The sequence below is a fragment of the Canis lupus genome, chromosome 6, assembly GCF_011100685.1.
Source record: "Canis lupus familiaris isolate Mischka breed German Shepherd chromosome 6, alternate assembly UU_Cfam_GSD_1.0, whole genome shotgun sequence".
In the NCBI taxonomy this organism is placed as follows: domain Eukaryota; kingdom Metazoa; phylum Chordata; class Mammalia; order Carnivora; family Canidae; genus Canis; species Canis lupus.
Window position 1 is genome coordinate 39,052,484 of NC_049227.1, and position 14,179 is coordinate 39,066,662.

General features: G+C 51.0%; 1 protein-coding gene across 1 annotated transcript in view; it reads right to left on the bottom strand.

The window, feature by feature from the left end:
* Positions 1 to 14,179, bottom strand: part of LOC100683063 (ATP-binding cassette sub-family A member 17-like) — a gene marked incomplete at its 3' end in the record, with an annotated part of 77,908 nt that overhangs the window by 14,264 nt on the left and 49,465 nt on the right. The window contains exons 19-23 of the mRNA XM_038540710.1: positions 8,905 to 9,058; positions 7,004 to 7,307; positions 4,530 to 4,803; positions 4,162 to 4,366; positions 3,369 to 3,588 (exon numbers count right to left, since the gene is read on the bottom strand). Of these exons, the coding sequence (XP_038396638.1) occupies positions 3,369 to 3,588; positions 4,162 to 4,366; positions 4,530 to 4,803; positions 7,004 to 7,307; positions 8,905 to 9,058 (1,157 nt within the window). The remainder of the gene's footprint in view (positions 1 to 3,368; positions 3,589 to 4,161; positions 4,367 to 4,529; positions 4,804 to 7,003; positions 7,308 to 8,904; positions 9,059 to 14,179) is intronic.

Sequence of the window (14,179 nt, forward strand, 5' to 3'; positions counted from 1 at the left end):
GGTTTCTGAGGAGTTGAACTTGGGATATGAGGTCTCCTGGGCCAGGACTCCAAACGGTGGCTGCAGAGACTCGGCGCACCCAGGGGGCACGAAGCAGTTTGGGCGGCACTCCACAGGCTCGCTGAAATGTGCGCCCCCAGGCCCGAGGGCCGTGGCCCTGGTGACCAGGCCTTGCGCCGCGCCTGGGACCGCAGGAAGGCCGCAGATCCAACTGGGAAGGAGGCACAGTGGGTCGTGCCCCACTGATTTGCTCTCTGTAGAATTTTAAATTTGGAAATCTAGTCTGGAGGCTGAGGAGGAGGGGACAGGGGACAGATACCCGCCAGCACAGCAGCCTTGCCGCTCCTCCGTGGGGTGGAGGGAAAGGCTGAGCAGACGGCATTCGTGAGCTGGGCCTAGTACCGAGCGGTCAGCCTGGCGGGGTCCCCGGACCCTTCCCCCCAGATTCCCCAAACCGGAATCGGAGAGCATGTCCAGAAGCTGTACATCCAGATATTTATGGCTCCTTCTTTCTCTCTGGATCCTACATCCTACCCCAAAGCTGCCCAAAGGCCAGGAAGAGGGCGTGAGCCCTCTATTCTCCGCTGCAGCCCGGACGGGACCCACTCCTCTCTGGCCCCAGCTTGCTTTGTTGCTCTGCTCCTTCCCTTTGCTGGCCCACAACTTTCCATTGACGTTCCAAGGAGGAGACGCAGTGGGTCTGGTTTCCCCTGGCACGGCTGAACTTGCCTTGGTTCTGTCCTTGCACAAGACAGGCCGCGGAATTGCACCTTGGACTTGGCCTCTGGGAAGCGTCTGGGTTTAAGGCCTGGATCTTCTCCCTTCAGCTTCAGACGTCCGACGGATGCCTCAGTCTTGAGTTGGTCTGTTTGCAACTCTGGGAGATCTTCTTGTTGGGTTCAAGTCCACGTTCTCTTTGGGCAGCGCTTGTCAGTGGAGGGGCCACCATCCTGGACCCTCTCCCCACACCTGCTCCTGGATCCTCTCCCTGCACCTGGGCCTGGGCCCTCTCTCCACACCAGCACCTGGGCCTGGGCCTGGACCCTCTCCCCACACCTGCACCTGCACCTGGACCCTCTCCCCACACCTGCACTTGGGCCTGGCCCCTCTCCCTGCATCTGCCTTAGCCCCTCTTGTCTTTTTGCTTCACCTTCTGGGAGGTCTACGAGCTCATCTTCCAACCCTTCTGCTAAGTGGTTATATCGGCAGTCAGCTCTTTCTTGCTCTCAGTTTTTTTTTCCTTGTAGAATTCTCTGGTTTCATAGATGCTGTCTTTTCCAAAATGGTTGTTTTGTGTCCTGCATTTCCCTGTGTTTCATTTTTGGTGGTGTGCTGTGCTGTCTCTTCCATGGTTGCCGTCCTCAAGTGTTCAGTGGGGCCCCTGCCTGCCTATCCACAGAAACAAAAGAGGCACTGGGAGGACACTGCTAACTTTGTGTAGGGGCAGGTGACATTTGGGGCAAGCAGGCCGGGGAGCAGTTGGAATGTGCAGGTCTCTGCTCACAGCAGCTTCAGTTCATCAAGAGGACGGGTCTCTGCCTCCCGGCGAGCCTGCCCGTGCATTCTGTGCTTCCTGATGGGGACGTGGGGACAGGAACAGGCACAGACTGTTTTCAGCCTCACCTTCTCCCCAAGCTTCTGGGTCCCAAGTGTCTCCAGGATTCAGTGGCGCTAAATTAGGTCCGTGCTCAGCCATTTCCCCTTCCAAATGCACTTCAGATGCCTCTTCATCGGGAATTCATACACTTTTATTTCCTTTTCTATCATTTTAGTAGAGTCTCAGAAAAAAGGGAGCACCGATTTAGCTTTATATCCTTGACTCTGTACTGCCATTGGTGACAGCATCCTGATGAGGCCCTAGTGCAAGTGCTTAGGGGCCAAAGTGTCCTATCGGTGTCCTTTCTCAGGGGGTAGGAATGGAGTGCACAAAGGAACCGGCACGCTTTCCCCCAGACCAGAGCTCCTTGCCTCGTCCCAGTCTCCTTCCCTATGACTTTTAAAGGAGATGGTGCCGCCTTCTAGGCGGGAGAGGGGTCTCGGTCCTTGTTGCTGCCTAGAAGGGGACAGAAGAAATGGGTCCCAGAAAGGTCATAGGACCCAGAGATCATGTCCACAGACCCATGCTCCCTGGCTTGGTCATTTTCTCTGGGGTGGGGTTGGTGGCAGAGGAGAAGAGGAAGGGAGGAATCCTTAGGTACTTTCTGGAGACTAGGGCAGCGCTGCTCAGAGTGATTCCTTGGACTGCCCACGTTGGGATCAATGGGGGTGTGTCTTGAAATGCTGACCCATGAATCTCAGATGCTCGGTGCAGCCGAGGACTGCAGGGTTGGGGTTCTCTTAGGATGTGCTTTTGCTAACCCCTTCCCTCGTCTGCAGCACGCTGTTGTTCTGTTCCACTCATAAAGTCAAGATGGTGTTGCTTTTCTGATCTGCTCAGATGAAGATAATCCCAATCCCAAAACTTCCCAGGTGGTATGCATGGGAACTAGCAAGGGTGCCATGCAATGCAGCCCGTTAGACCAGTAAAGCATGCGCTGTCAAGGTGGCTAAGAATCCATGCACGGCTAGTCTTCTAAGAGACAGAATGGCTCCAATAGATGAAGGCGGAGGGAGCTATTCACATATTCTTAGGTAGAGACACCACCAACAAAAACCCAAAAGTCAATTTCAAGGAGGTGGTCATCACCCAAGTAAATGGGGAAGAGAATCACGGAGCTGGATCCAACCCAGATGCCGAGAGAAGATGCAGCCCACATGGGAAGATGTCAGTGTGAAGGTGTACGGTATGAATGACAGCTCGCTCTCCCGTTACTTTGACCTGAACTGCACACTCCCTCACAGCCCTCCCCCAACCTTGGCTTATTGATCTACTTAATACCTTTTTTTAAATTGAGGAATAATGTATTTCAATGAGATGCATGATTGTAAGTGGACAATTTAATGAATTTTGACAAATATTGATGCCCACATGACCAACACCTCACTCAAGATGCAGAGTATTTCCAGGAGGTTCCTGGGGGGATATGTCTCTGTTTTGTCAACTCCCCTCCCCCAAACTCCGAGGCCACTGCTTTCCTGACTCTGTCGTCAGGATTTGTCAGGTCAGTGGGGTCAGATATTGTTCACACTGCCGCATGTGTGCACCAGGCACTTTGCTCCCTTTCTGTTGCTGAGCATAATCCACTGGATGAACATAACCACCACATCTCTCCGTTCTCCTAGAGATGTGTGTTTTGGGACATGGTTTGGGGCTCTTCAGAAGACAGCTTTTGGGAACAGCCTGATTCTCGGGGGGACATCTTCTGTGGCTGTGAGTGGAAGAATGAACCCCCCGCGTGTTATGTAGATATGACGGTCCTCGTCCTCACCTTTTTCACTTGTGACTGAGACGAGAATAAAGGGGCCAATGCTCAAGAAGGTGAGTATGATGATGAGCTTGATGAAAGCACTACCTTCGTACTGAAAGCAGAAGCTGGTCAGGTAGATGAAGGGGATGCTGGCCCAGCTATAGAGCATTAGCACCAAGATAACGGCCGGGATATTGTCCTTGTGTGTAAAGGCCTCTTCCTTGTAGTGCAGAAACACCACCTTGGGGAAGAGGGGAGAATTAGGAAAAGTCACTAAGACTTGATCCTGAGGACTAGAGGAAGGATACGATGGTCCCAACTTTAAAAGCTAAGATGTTAGCGGTACTGCACTGGTGTGGACTTGTCCGACCGCGCAGACAGCTGGCTCTGCCCCTAGACGTCAGCAGCACGAGGTCAGGGGCACAGTGATGGTTACAAAACACAAGCAGAGCAGAGGGGGGATGTGACGCCTCCCGCACAGAGTGCAAGGGGACCCGCAAGCTGCGCAACGCAGTCACAATCCAATAGTTGTACCCTTCGGTGCTCTGGTGAGCTGTCTCTGGGCTACGAGCTACACACCCCGGATGCACTGCCTCTGACTAGCAGGTGGCAGCGGTCACGGGGATGCCGCAGATTGGAGACCCTAGAGCAGGCTCATCTGCCCCTCATGATGTTTTGACCCGTTTCTGAGCGTCAGCGACGGACAGAGTCTCAACCCTGGGGGAGCGGCCAGCTCAGGGGCTCTTCGCAGGGCCCCTAAAGGCAAGCCCCCCATGACACGCAGGGGAGGGTCCCAGCACCACGCAGCCCTCACCAGCAGCAGCAGACTGGGGACGAGGGAGGTGATGAGGTCCCACAGCAGAGCGGAGAGCCAGAACGTGGTCACGTAGACACCGCTGGTGAGCTGGATGTGCTTGGCCCTCGTGGCTCTCTCTTTGACTGTCAGGATGGAAAAGGAGCTGGACAGGAAAGCTATTCCAAAAAGCAAGTGGATGACAAGATAGTGTCCTTTGGGGCCCCTGTGGCAGAACATGGAGAGAGAGACTCGTTTAACTGGGACTCGCAGGAGCCACCTCTACAAGAACGGTTCGTCATGCTCCTCTTGGAGCAAAGAAGAAACAGGTGGCAAGAGACTCCACGGGCAGGGGGGAGGCTTTACTAGGGGGTGGCGGTGGCACGTACTGGTACAAGATATCCTCCAGGGCCTCCACGGCCGACTGAGGTTGAGGGTGGTTGACGGCCGTGATTGAAGCCCGGGTCCCTGAGAGCAGCTTGAAGAGGACGTTGTCCACCAGCGCCAGCGCCACGGCGGGGGAGTGGTAGGCCTGGTTGTTGAACAGCGCCGTCACCGTTGTGTGGTTCCCCGAGTCCTCAAAGGAAGCGGCCACGATGTATCTGTTATCGAAGCTCTCGGGCTCCTCCTCTGCCCTTTTCAGGAGGAGGTCCTCCACCAAGGCTGCGGGACAGCAGAGCGAGCCGGAGCTCCCACCCATCCCTCGCCCCTGGGCCTCTCCTCGCCCACCCACCCCCACCTGAGGCGGGGCTCCCCTGGACACGGCTGCCACCCCGATCCCGGTGACCCCTGCACCTGCAGGGCCGCCTCCTGGCCGGGCGCCCCACTCTGGGGGCCTCTGCAAAACCCTTTGGTCGACAGAAGCAGCGGCAGGGGGGAGGTCTAGGCATCTTTCCAGCTGTCTGTTCTCTGCCACCCCCGGGGCCTTTGTCCGGCCCGGGCGCCACCACCCTTGCCTGGGCTGCGTGGACGACATGCGTGTCACGGTGCCTCAGTGACCCTCACTGGCACCGGCACCTGAGCGCCCCATCACGATCCAAGCTCTGCTCTCATCCTCAGTTCTTGCCTCTCCTAAGGACCCCCTGTTCTCATGCTTATAGATGCTGTCCTGTGGTTCGGGGCATGCTCCGCTTCTCTTCTCCGACTGAGAGTCCAGTCCTTCCCTGCGCACACCTCGGGCTCTCACCTGCAGCCACTGGGCTCCCCTCCGGGCAGAGCTATGCCCCTGTGCTCCCACAGCACTCTCATCGTCCCCGCTGTCACTTTGCACTGCAAATGTCCCCCCTTCTCCTCTGACTTCTTGGCGAGGAGCTCACTATGGGCCGTAGTAACCCTGTTGGTCACTGTGCTCCCTCAGCACACAGCACCACAGAAATACATGACCCACCTAGAATTCCGGGATCTTTAGTTCGAGAAGGGACCTGCCATCACGGCGACCATGGTAACCACGCGGCTGGCGGGACCCCACTGCAGGCCCAGCATGCAGACCCTTGGCAGCACTCATGGAGGAGGCAAGGATTATCCTGCTCCCCACTTTGCCACACCATATTCTGCATTTGATCTCTTTATCTTAAAAAGTAGATACTTGGGGCAGCTGGGTGTCTCAGTCGGTTAAGCACCCGCCTCCGGCTCAGGTCATGATCCCAGGGTCTTGGGATGGAGCCCTGCATCTCCTTCTCCCTCTGCGTGCTGTTCCCTCTGCTTGTGTGCTCTCTCTCTCTGTCTGTCTCTGTCTCTGTCATATAAATGAGTACAATCTTTTAAGGGGATCCCTGGGTGGCGCAGCGGTTTAGCGCCTGCCTTTGGCCTAGGGCGCGATCCTGGAGACCCGGGATCGAATCCCACATCGGGCTCCCGGTGTATGGAGCCTGCTTCTCCCTCTGCCTATGTCTCTGCCTCTCTCTCTCTGTGACTATCATAAATAAATAAAAAATTTAAAAAAAATACTTTAAAACTTCATTTTTAGTCAAAATAACACATGAAATATAAATTTTAAAAAGAAATAATCATACAAGACTCACAGTGCCCTGTGAGTGAGTGAGGGGCAGTGCCCTGGCATGCCCCTCACTGTCCACAGTGTCTGCTCAGCGGGGACAGCCACTCTCAAACTGTCCAGCTGGCATTTCTCCAATTGCTAAGTAGCACATTTACCTATTGGTGTCCTGTTATGGAAGCAAGGACTTTCTTCTCCTCTCCCCTACGCTACATCATAAAGTTGGTTAAATCAGTTCACAGCTGAACCAAGTGATATGTTTCCTTTTTTGTACAACCTCCCCCTGCCCCAGAGTTAATGTCCTTCCTTTTCTTCCTTTTTTAAGAGATTTATTTCTTTTTAGAGAGAGAGAGAGAGAACAGGAGTGTGCACGTGCGCCAGGGGAGAGGCAGAGGGAGAGGGAGAGAGAGAATCTCCAGCAGACTCCTTGCCCAGCGTGAAGCCCGAATCAGGCCTTGAGCTCACGACCCTGAGATCATGACCTGAGCTGAACTCAAGAGTCAGATGATCAACCTACTGGGCCACCCAGGTGCCTCATGTCCTTTCTTTTCACGTTTGTGTAGCATTCTCTACCTCTGTCACCAAACTCACGCCACAGACATGTAAATCTCTTGGGACACGTCAAACACATCAGATAATCTATGGATTTTGTTTTGGGACCTGCCACAGTCCCCAGAAAGACACAGCCTGGTTTCATTTCTAGGCATCCTCCCTTCCCTGTCATCTGGGAGGTTAAAGACATTTTTTTGACACTTCCAGTGGGCGGTTCATCTAACTTCAGGGAGCACAATGTGGCCCCGAAGGACGGGGCATCCCCACGGGGAGCAGCGTGCCCACGGCTCGCCCTGCCCCGCTGAGCCTCAGACTTACTTGGAGTCTCCAGAGGGATCTGCTCCTCCGCCACAAGCATGTCTGTAAAATATTCCAAAAGCTGAGGATTCAGCCTGGAATTGGGGGAGATATAGAATGGGACGATGGTTTGACCGTATGTTTTTAGGGTCAGTTCCAGTGGGACATCATCCAGACGCGTTTCCAAGTTGAGGAAGGCAAGGCTGAAGACGGTGATCGCCAGAGGCACCAGGACTTGCACCGTTAGCATCATCATCCAGTTGCGCCATGAGTACGTGATCTTTTTCAGAAGCATGGCATAGAACTGTTGGCAGATGAGGCTGAGCTGGAGCAGAAGAGGAGCACTCCATTAGTGTGGCCACGGAGAGGAGCTGCTGGCCGGCTGCACGGCCCCTGGCCCACACCCAGCTGCCCTCTCTCACATGGGGGCTAACATTTGGATTATGCTCAGAATTTGCCACGAGTTAAAATTCTTTCACCTAGTGACTCGACCGACAACGGCAGAAAAAGAAGTCATACGTTGGAAAGATCTAGAAGAGTTGCCTACACAGATAGCAAACGTAAGTATGATACAACTTTTTTCCTATACCTACCAGGTTATCAGAGATCTTAAGTTGGTGAGGCTATGGGAAAATACCACTGGGGGAGTTTTAATTTAGTACAATTTTTTTCAGAAAACACATTAGCTAGATGAATCCGATCGAATTTAATGTTCATATAGTCTTTTAACTCAGAATTCCACTTGTGGTGACGTATCCTACAGGTGTGCCAGTGTAAGAACGCAGGACCCGGGCACGGATCGTAAATGTGAAGCATGTGGTCCTGTGCACTGAAGACCAAGAAACACAGGTGGGCCTGGGGTGGGAGACCCTGGGGGTCAGCACCGTGGGCTCCCACTCTGCTTCTCGTCAGTGCTGCCAGAGCCTGGGTAGGGAGGAGGCCGCGACTCGTCTACCCAAAGCCTTTGTGGGAAGAGGCGAGGTGGTCTGGTTTGACTCAGGCGCTCCTAAATTCCCGGCCCCAAATACCGACAAATCCCTGAAAGTCTCTACCAAGCAACCCTGAAATTTCCCACACTGGACATGGTGGAGGCCACAGCCACCGTAAGTATTCCTCAGGAGTCACTGCTTGCACCTTGTCGGAGGTGGTACCCTGAGAAATACTTCCTGGGAAGTCTCTAGAAGCAAAGCTTGGCCTAGTGGAGCCCAGATGAACCTCTTACTGGAGGCTGGAGAGCAGCTTACTGGAGGTGGCTGGTGGAGATGACCCGGAGACCCTTTCCAGCTCAGGGGCCCCATGGATGACAGCTTCCTCTTTCTTATGCAATTCAACATAATGATACAATGGAATCAATCTCTTCCCTAACCCATGGAAACCAGTGTCACTATTTTACAGTCACACCTTGTGGATGCCCGAATCAAGACCACTTTGTAAGATGCACATCAATGTTCTTTTTTTTTTTTCAACAATAAAAGAACATTATAGGTTACCCATATATTTCATAAGGATGTTTAAAAAAAATCTTCAACTCCAGGTGATGTAATGTGTGATCTGTTTCACAGCAAAAGATGAAAAAGTAAGATTAAACATGCTTTTGTGGCCAGTAGGCTCAGTACTTTTATTCTTTCTTCTTTTTGGTAAGAGGAAGGACCAAGACCTTTCCTGTAACCTCTACTGTGACCTTTTCTGATACTTCACCCATTGGGTTAATCCTGGTCAGGAAACCCTAGCATGTTGCCTTTGAACTAGAGCCGAGAATCTGGCATTGCTGAAACCTAGCAGGGCCTGCCTTTCTTTTATGCTAAAAATCTGCACATTTTTTCTCAGGCCTGTGAGAGGTTGACCTGCATTTCTTGAACAGCGTGATTCTAAGAATTGCACCAAAATCTGCCCTCTTGCTTGCATTTGAAATACTTGCTCACCCCCGTGTTCATGTGGATTGGCAGGCCAGACCGTAATGAGAAGATCCTGGAGTGAAAGCGTTTAATCCTGCTGATAGGAATTCTCAGTTGGGACTGCATCGAGGAGGTCTTGAGGGCTTGGATATCTGTGCTGGTGTCTGACAACTTGTTCACCCTAAACCGAAGCCAAAACAAAGAGAAATGCAAATTTACAAATTCACAACTCACTTGGGTTTGTTTGGATTTAAAGAGTCTTCAACAGGCCCTGAGTAAATATTGAATTAACTGAATATTGAATTGACTAATGACCAAGGGCTTATCCAAAGAACTGAGGCGAAGTTAGCATGAATAGATTCAATTATTTTCCTTGAAAGATGCCATATGCAAATTAAAACAGAAATGAAATATCACTTAATATCTATCTTATGAGCAAAATCATCCATTATAGCGTGCGGCACTGCTGACCCTCTAGGCCAGGGCTGGGTAAACTGCAGCCCGGGCCAAATCTAGCCAAGGCCTTGTTTTTCTGTTTGGCTCTGAGCTCAGAATGGATTTTTGTAAATGGTTACTGGTTAGATGGTTATCTAATTACCTACATATTCTCCTTGATTATGCCCCTGAGTCTACATAGCCTAGAATGCTTACTCTCTGGCCTTGAGAGAAAAAGTTGGACGAACCCTGCTCTAGGCGAAAGGACGCTTTCATTGCTGGCAGCAGACTGTTAAGAAGGCAAGATATATATTTTTGTTCACAGTCTTTGGGTCAATTATTCTACTCCTGGGAATTTGCCACAACAAAATAGCCCAGTAAATGGTGGCTCATTTTCCGTCCAGTACAGTTGGGTAAAAGACCCTGTGTGTGTTCCCTACGGCTGTGGCACAGATTACTCCCAAATGTAGCAGCTTGAAGCAACCGTAAGGGTTTATTCTCTGTGTGTCAGGAATTCAGGAGCACCTGGCGGGTGGTGAGGCGCAGCAGGCCTGGCCAGAGCTGCAGTGGCCCGAAGGCAGGGCTGGGGCACGAGGTTCCACTTCCAAGATGGTGCCCTCACCTGGCCTGTGCACAGCTAGCTCTCCCAGGGTAGTTGTGACGAGAATGTTGGTTTTAATTAACGGGGATGATCAAGGTAAAGGTGAGATAGCAAAGACGTGTGTCAGAGCGTCACACGTTCATCCCTGAGGTGAGCAACACTGTCGTTGAGTTGAATGATACTTTTTTTTTTTTTCTAAATACTTGAAGGAGGGTAGCCTGGGAGGCTCAGCGGTTTAGCGCCGCCTTCGGCCCAGGGCCTGATCCTGGAGACCCCAGATCGAGTCCCGTGTCAGGCTCCCTGCATGGAGCCTGCTTCTCCCTCTGCCTGTGTCTCTGCCTCTCTCTCTCTCTCTCTCTCTCTCTCTCTGTGTCTCTCGTTAGTAAATAAGTAAGATCTTAAAAAAAATACTGGAAGGATATTGCCTCAAGTTTTTGTACTCTCCTTAACGAAATGACTCCAGATATAAGACACTTTTAAACTTAAGTTGCATTATTTTTTAAAGGTTTATTTATTTATTCATGTGAGACACAGAGAGAGGCAGAGACACAGGCATAGGGAGAAGCAGGCCCCACACAGGGAGCCTGACGTGGGACTCAATCCCAGGACTCCAAGAGCACGTCCTGGGCCAAAGGCAGGTGCCAAACCACTAAGCCACCCAGGGATCCCCTACTTTGCATTATTAATGTTGTCTTCATCACTTACTCAATCTAGACATTCAACAAGACAATAAATTAAACCCCAGTGAAAGGTGTTAACCAAGGTCTTCGGTGTAAATACTCTCATTGTGGTTTTGATTGCAAATCATCATCACAACGCGTCCATCACACAGATAGAAGTAGATGTGAATAACCTCAGGAGCACAGATAGTAGAGTGTAGCCAGATCATGAGGAGATGAAGCCTCAGTATTACCGTTTGTGATATTGTGATTTATAATAAGAAATATATGCTTGGTCTTCATTCTGGTCCTGGCACTGAGCTCCTAAAATGTTTACAATTTCCTAAGTGGAGGTGGCAGTTAAGGTGTGTTTTGTTGTACGAATGACTGTGGCTTTTGGAAAGCATCCGCAGATCTGGATTGGGGCCACTGGCCAGGAGAACCATCCATGTGATGGCAAAGTTGGAACTTCTAGGCCTACCTCCCAACCTCCTGGGAGGGGACAAGGGGCTGGAGACGGAGTCCGGGCACCAGCAGCCAATGATTTAATCAATCAACCTTGTGTATGTGATGAAGCCTCCATAAAAACCCAAATGGGCAGGGTTTGGAGGGCTTCCAGGTTGGTGACCCCGTGGAAATGTGGGGACAGTGGTGCCCTCAGAGATCATGGAAGGTTTGAACTCTTTCTCTGTGGACGTGTCCACCTGGATCCTGTATCCTATCCTTTATAATAAACTGGTAAATGGAAGCCAGTGTTTCTCTGAGCTCTGTGAGCCATCCTAGCAAATGAATTGAAGGGGGAGTTGTGGGAACATCCAGTTTATGGCTGGTGGGTCAAAAGCACAGGTGACCACCTGGACTTGTGACCAGGGACTAGAGTCGGGAGGATGGGGGGGCAGTCTTGCAGCCCAGAGCCCTTAACCTCTGGGATCTGATGCTATTCTCTTAGATACGTAGTGTCAGCATGGAGTTACCAGCTTGGTGGTGTGGGAAAAACCACACTCTGGAATTGGTATCACAATTGTACCACCGTTTTTACTGTGATTTATTTATAAGCTTGTGCAACTTAAGTTTTATTAATTGCTGTGTTTAACTGGCTCGCACAATTCTTGATGACTTAATGATCGGCTCTCATGAGCCAATATGAGCCAGCTCCAGCATACCTCTGGCAGGAGCCCCAATTCCTCGTTGGTTGTTGGCAAAAGCATTAGCTCCTGGCCGCATGGACTTCTCCCTAGGGCTGCCTGTGTGTCCTCACAAGACGGTAGCTGGCTTCTCCCAGACTGAGCCGAGAGAGAGAGAGAGAGAGAGAGAGAGAGAGAGAAAGGGAGCACGGGACTACAATACTTCTGTGACCTAGCCTTATTAGGCACATAGCCGATTCTGCAAAATCTTGCTGCTTATACGGGTCAGTCCTATTTACGGTGAGAGGGTGAGGCAGGAGTGGGCACCAGGGGAGCCTCACCGGAGCCGCCCTGGCCTTGTTCCCACAGACCGTGTACCCCGGAGGCCCTCCTCACCTTTGCTGAGGCTCTGCTTCTCTCCACGGTTTCTCCCTGACTTTTCTAGGCTTTCTACGTGTACATCCTTTAGCTTTTCTACACCTTGCAGGATACTAGCGACAATTATCAGAATTTGTCGTGCCTCTGGTCAGGACTTCATCTGGTACCTGAGGTGGATGTGTTGGGGAAGACAGCACATGGCACTTCACCACAATGTTTGCTTTGGCCCCATGAAATGTCATGGCATAAGGTTGTATTTTGTTTTTTAAGATTTTATTTATTTATTTGAAAGAGAGTGCATGAGAGGGGACAGAGGCAGAGGGAGAAGCAGAGTCCCCACCGAGCGGAGAGCCCGATGCGGGGCTCGATCCCAGGACCCCAGGACCCCAGGATCATGACCTGAGCCGGAGGCAGATGCTTAACCCACTGAGGTACTCAGGTGCCCTCTAAGGTTATATTTTTAATTTTTCTTCCTCATTTGGTTTCTGCTAGTATAATTTGTTTTTTCTATTAGATAACAGTGTTGTTTATTAAGACTGAATTTCAGGGGATCCCTGGGTGGCACAGCAGTTTAGCGCCTGCCTTCGACCCAGGGCGTGATCCTGGAGACCCGGGATCGAATCCCACGTCGGGCTCCCGGTGCATGGAGCCTGCTTCTCCCTCTGCCTGTGTCTCTGCCTCTCTCTCTGTTGTCTATCATGAATAAATAAATAAAATCTTAAAAAAAAAAAAAGACTGAATTTCAGGAAGGGAGGGAGGGGAGTTTCCTACAGATGGAGGTTGGCGCACACTGCCCTCCTTCAGGCATCAAACGAGACTTTTGCAGGATGCAGACTACGAGCTCCCCCGAGAGCTTCTGCACCGCGGTAGACGGCGTCTCACAGACCCCCCAGACCCACCTCCGAGTGCTCGCACTCTGCCATCATCCGCCTCATTTTCTTCCCAGTTTTATCGAGATGTAGGCGACACATGCCATCAAGTAAGGTGCCCACCATCATGCCCCCAGAGATGCATACACTGTGGAGCGACCTCCACTGTGCGTCCAGCTAACATCCACCACCTCCCAGAGTTACAATAATTTTTGCATGTGGTGAGAACTTTTAAGATTCACTCTCTTAGGGGACGCCTGGGTGGCTCAGTGGTTTAGCGTCTGCCTTGGGCCCAGGGCATGATCCTGGGGTCCTGGGATCGAGTCCCACGTTGGGCTCCCTGCATGGAGCCTGCTTCTCCCTCTGCCTGGGTCTCTGCCTCTCTTCCTCTCTGTGTCTCTCATGAATAAATAAATAAAATCTTAAAAAAAAAAAAAGACTCACTCTCTTAACAACTGTCAGATACACAATACAGTACCGTTAATGACAGTCACCGGTCCGCACATGACATCCCCAGAACTTACTCGTCTTGGAATTGGAAGTTTGTGCTTCACCTGCCCATTCCCCCACCCCCACCCCCCCGGTGACCACAGGTCTGTTCTCTTTCCAGGGGTGTGTCTTTAGACTCCACAGGTAAGTGAGTCCACACCGTATTTGTTTTTCTTCTGTCTGACTTATTCACGGAGTGTAATGCCCTCATGTCTGTGTCATTGAGAATAATAGGATTTTCCTTCTTTCTAATGACTGAGTACTATTCTTTTATGGGGCTGGTGTGTGTGTACGCTCCATGGAAGCTTTTTAATTTGATACAGTCCCACGTGTATTTTTGCTTTTGTTGCTTGTGTTAGTCTCCTCCCCTTGATTGTGAGCTGGACCTAGTGACTAACTTCTTTTTTTTTTTTTAAGTTCTAGCTTTTTCATTTAGATTTTATTTATTTATTTATCTATTTATTTATTTGAGAGATAGAGCAGAGTGAGGGACAGAGGGGGACAGAGAGGGATGAGCAGACTCCATGCCAAGTGTGAAGCCCAATGCAGGCTCAATCTCATGACCTCTAGATCATGACTTAAGCTGAAACCAGGAATTGGATGCCTAACGGAGTGCAGATAATTTTTTTTTTAAAGACACTGAAGACCTAATTGCTATACACAAAAGACTGCCCCTAACAACCGAAGAATGCATGTTCTTTCAAGAACCTAGGAAATTTTATGAAAACAGAATATAAGCTGAGCCAC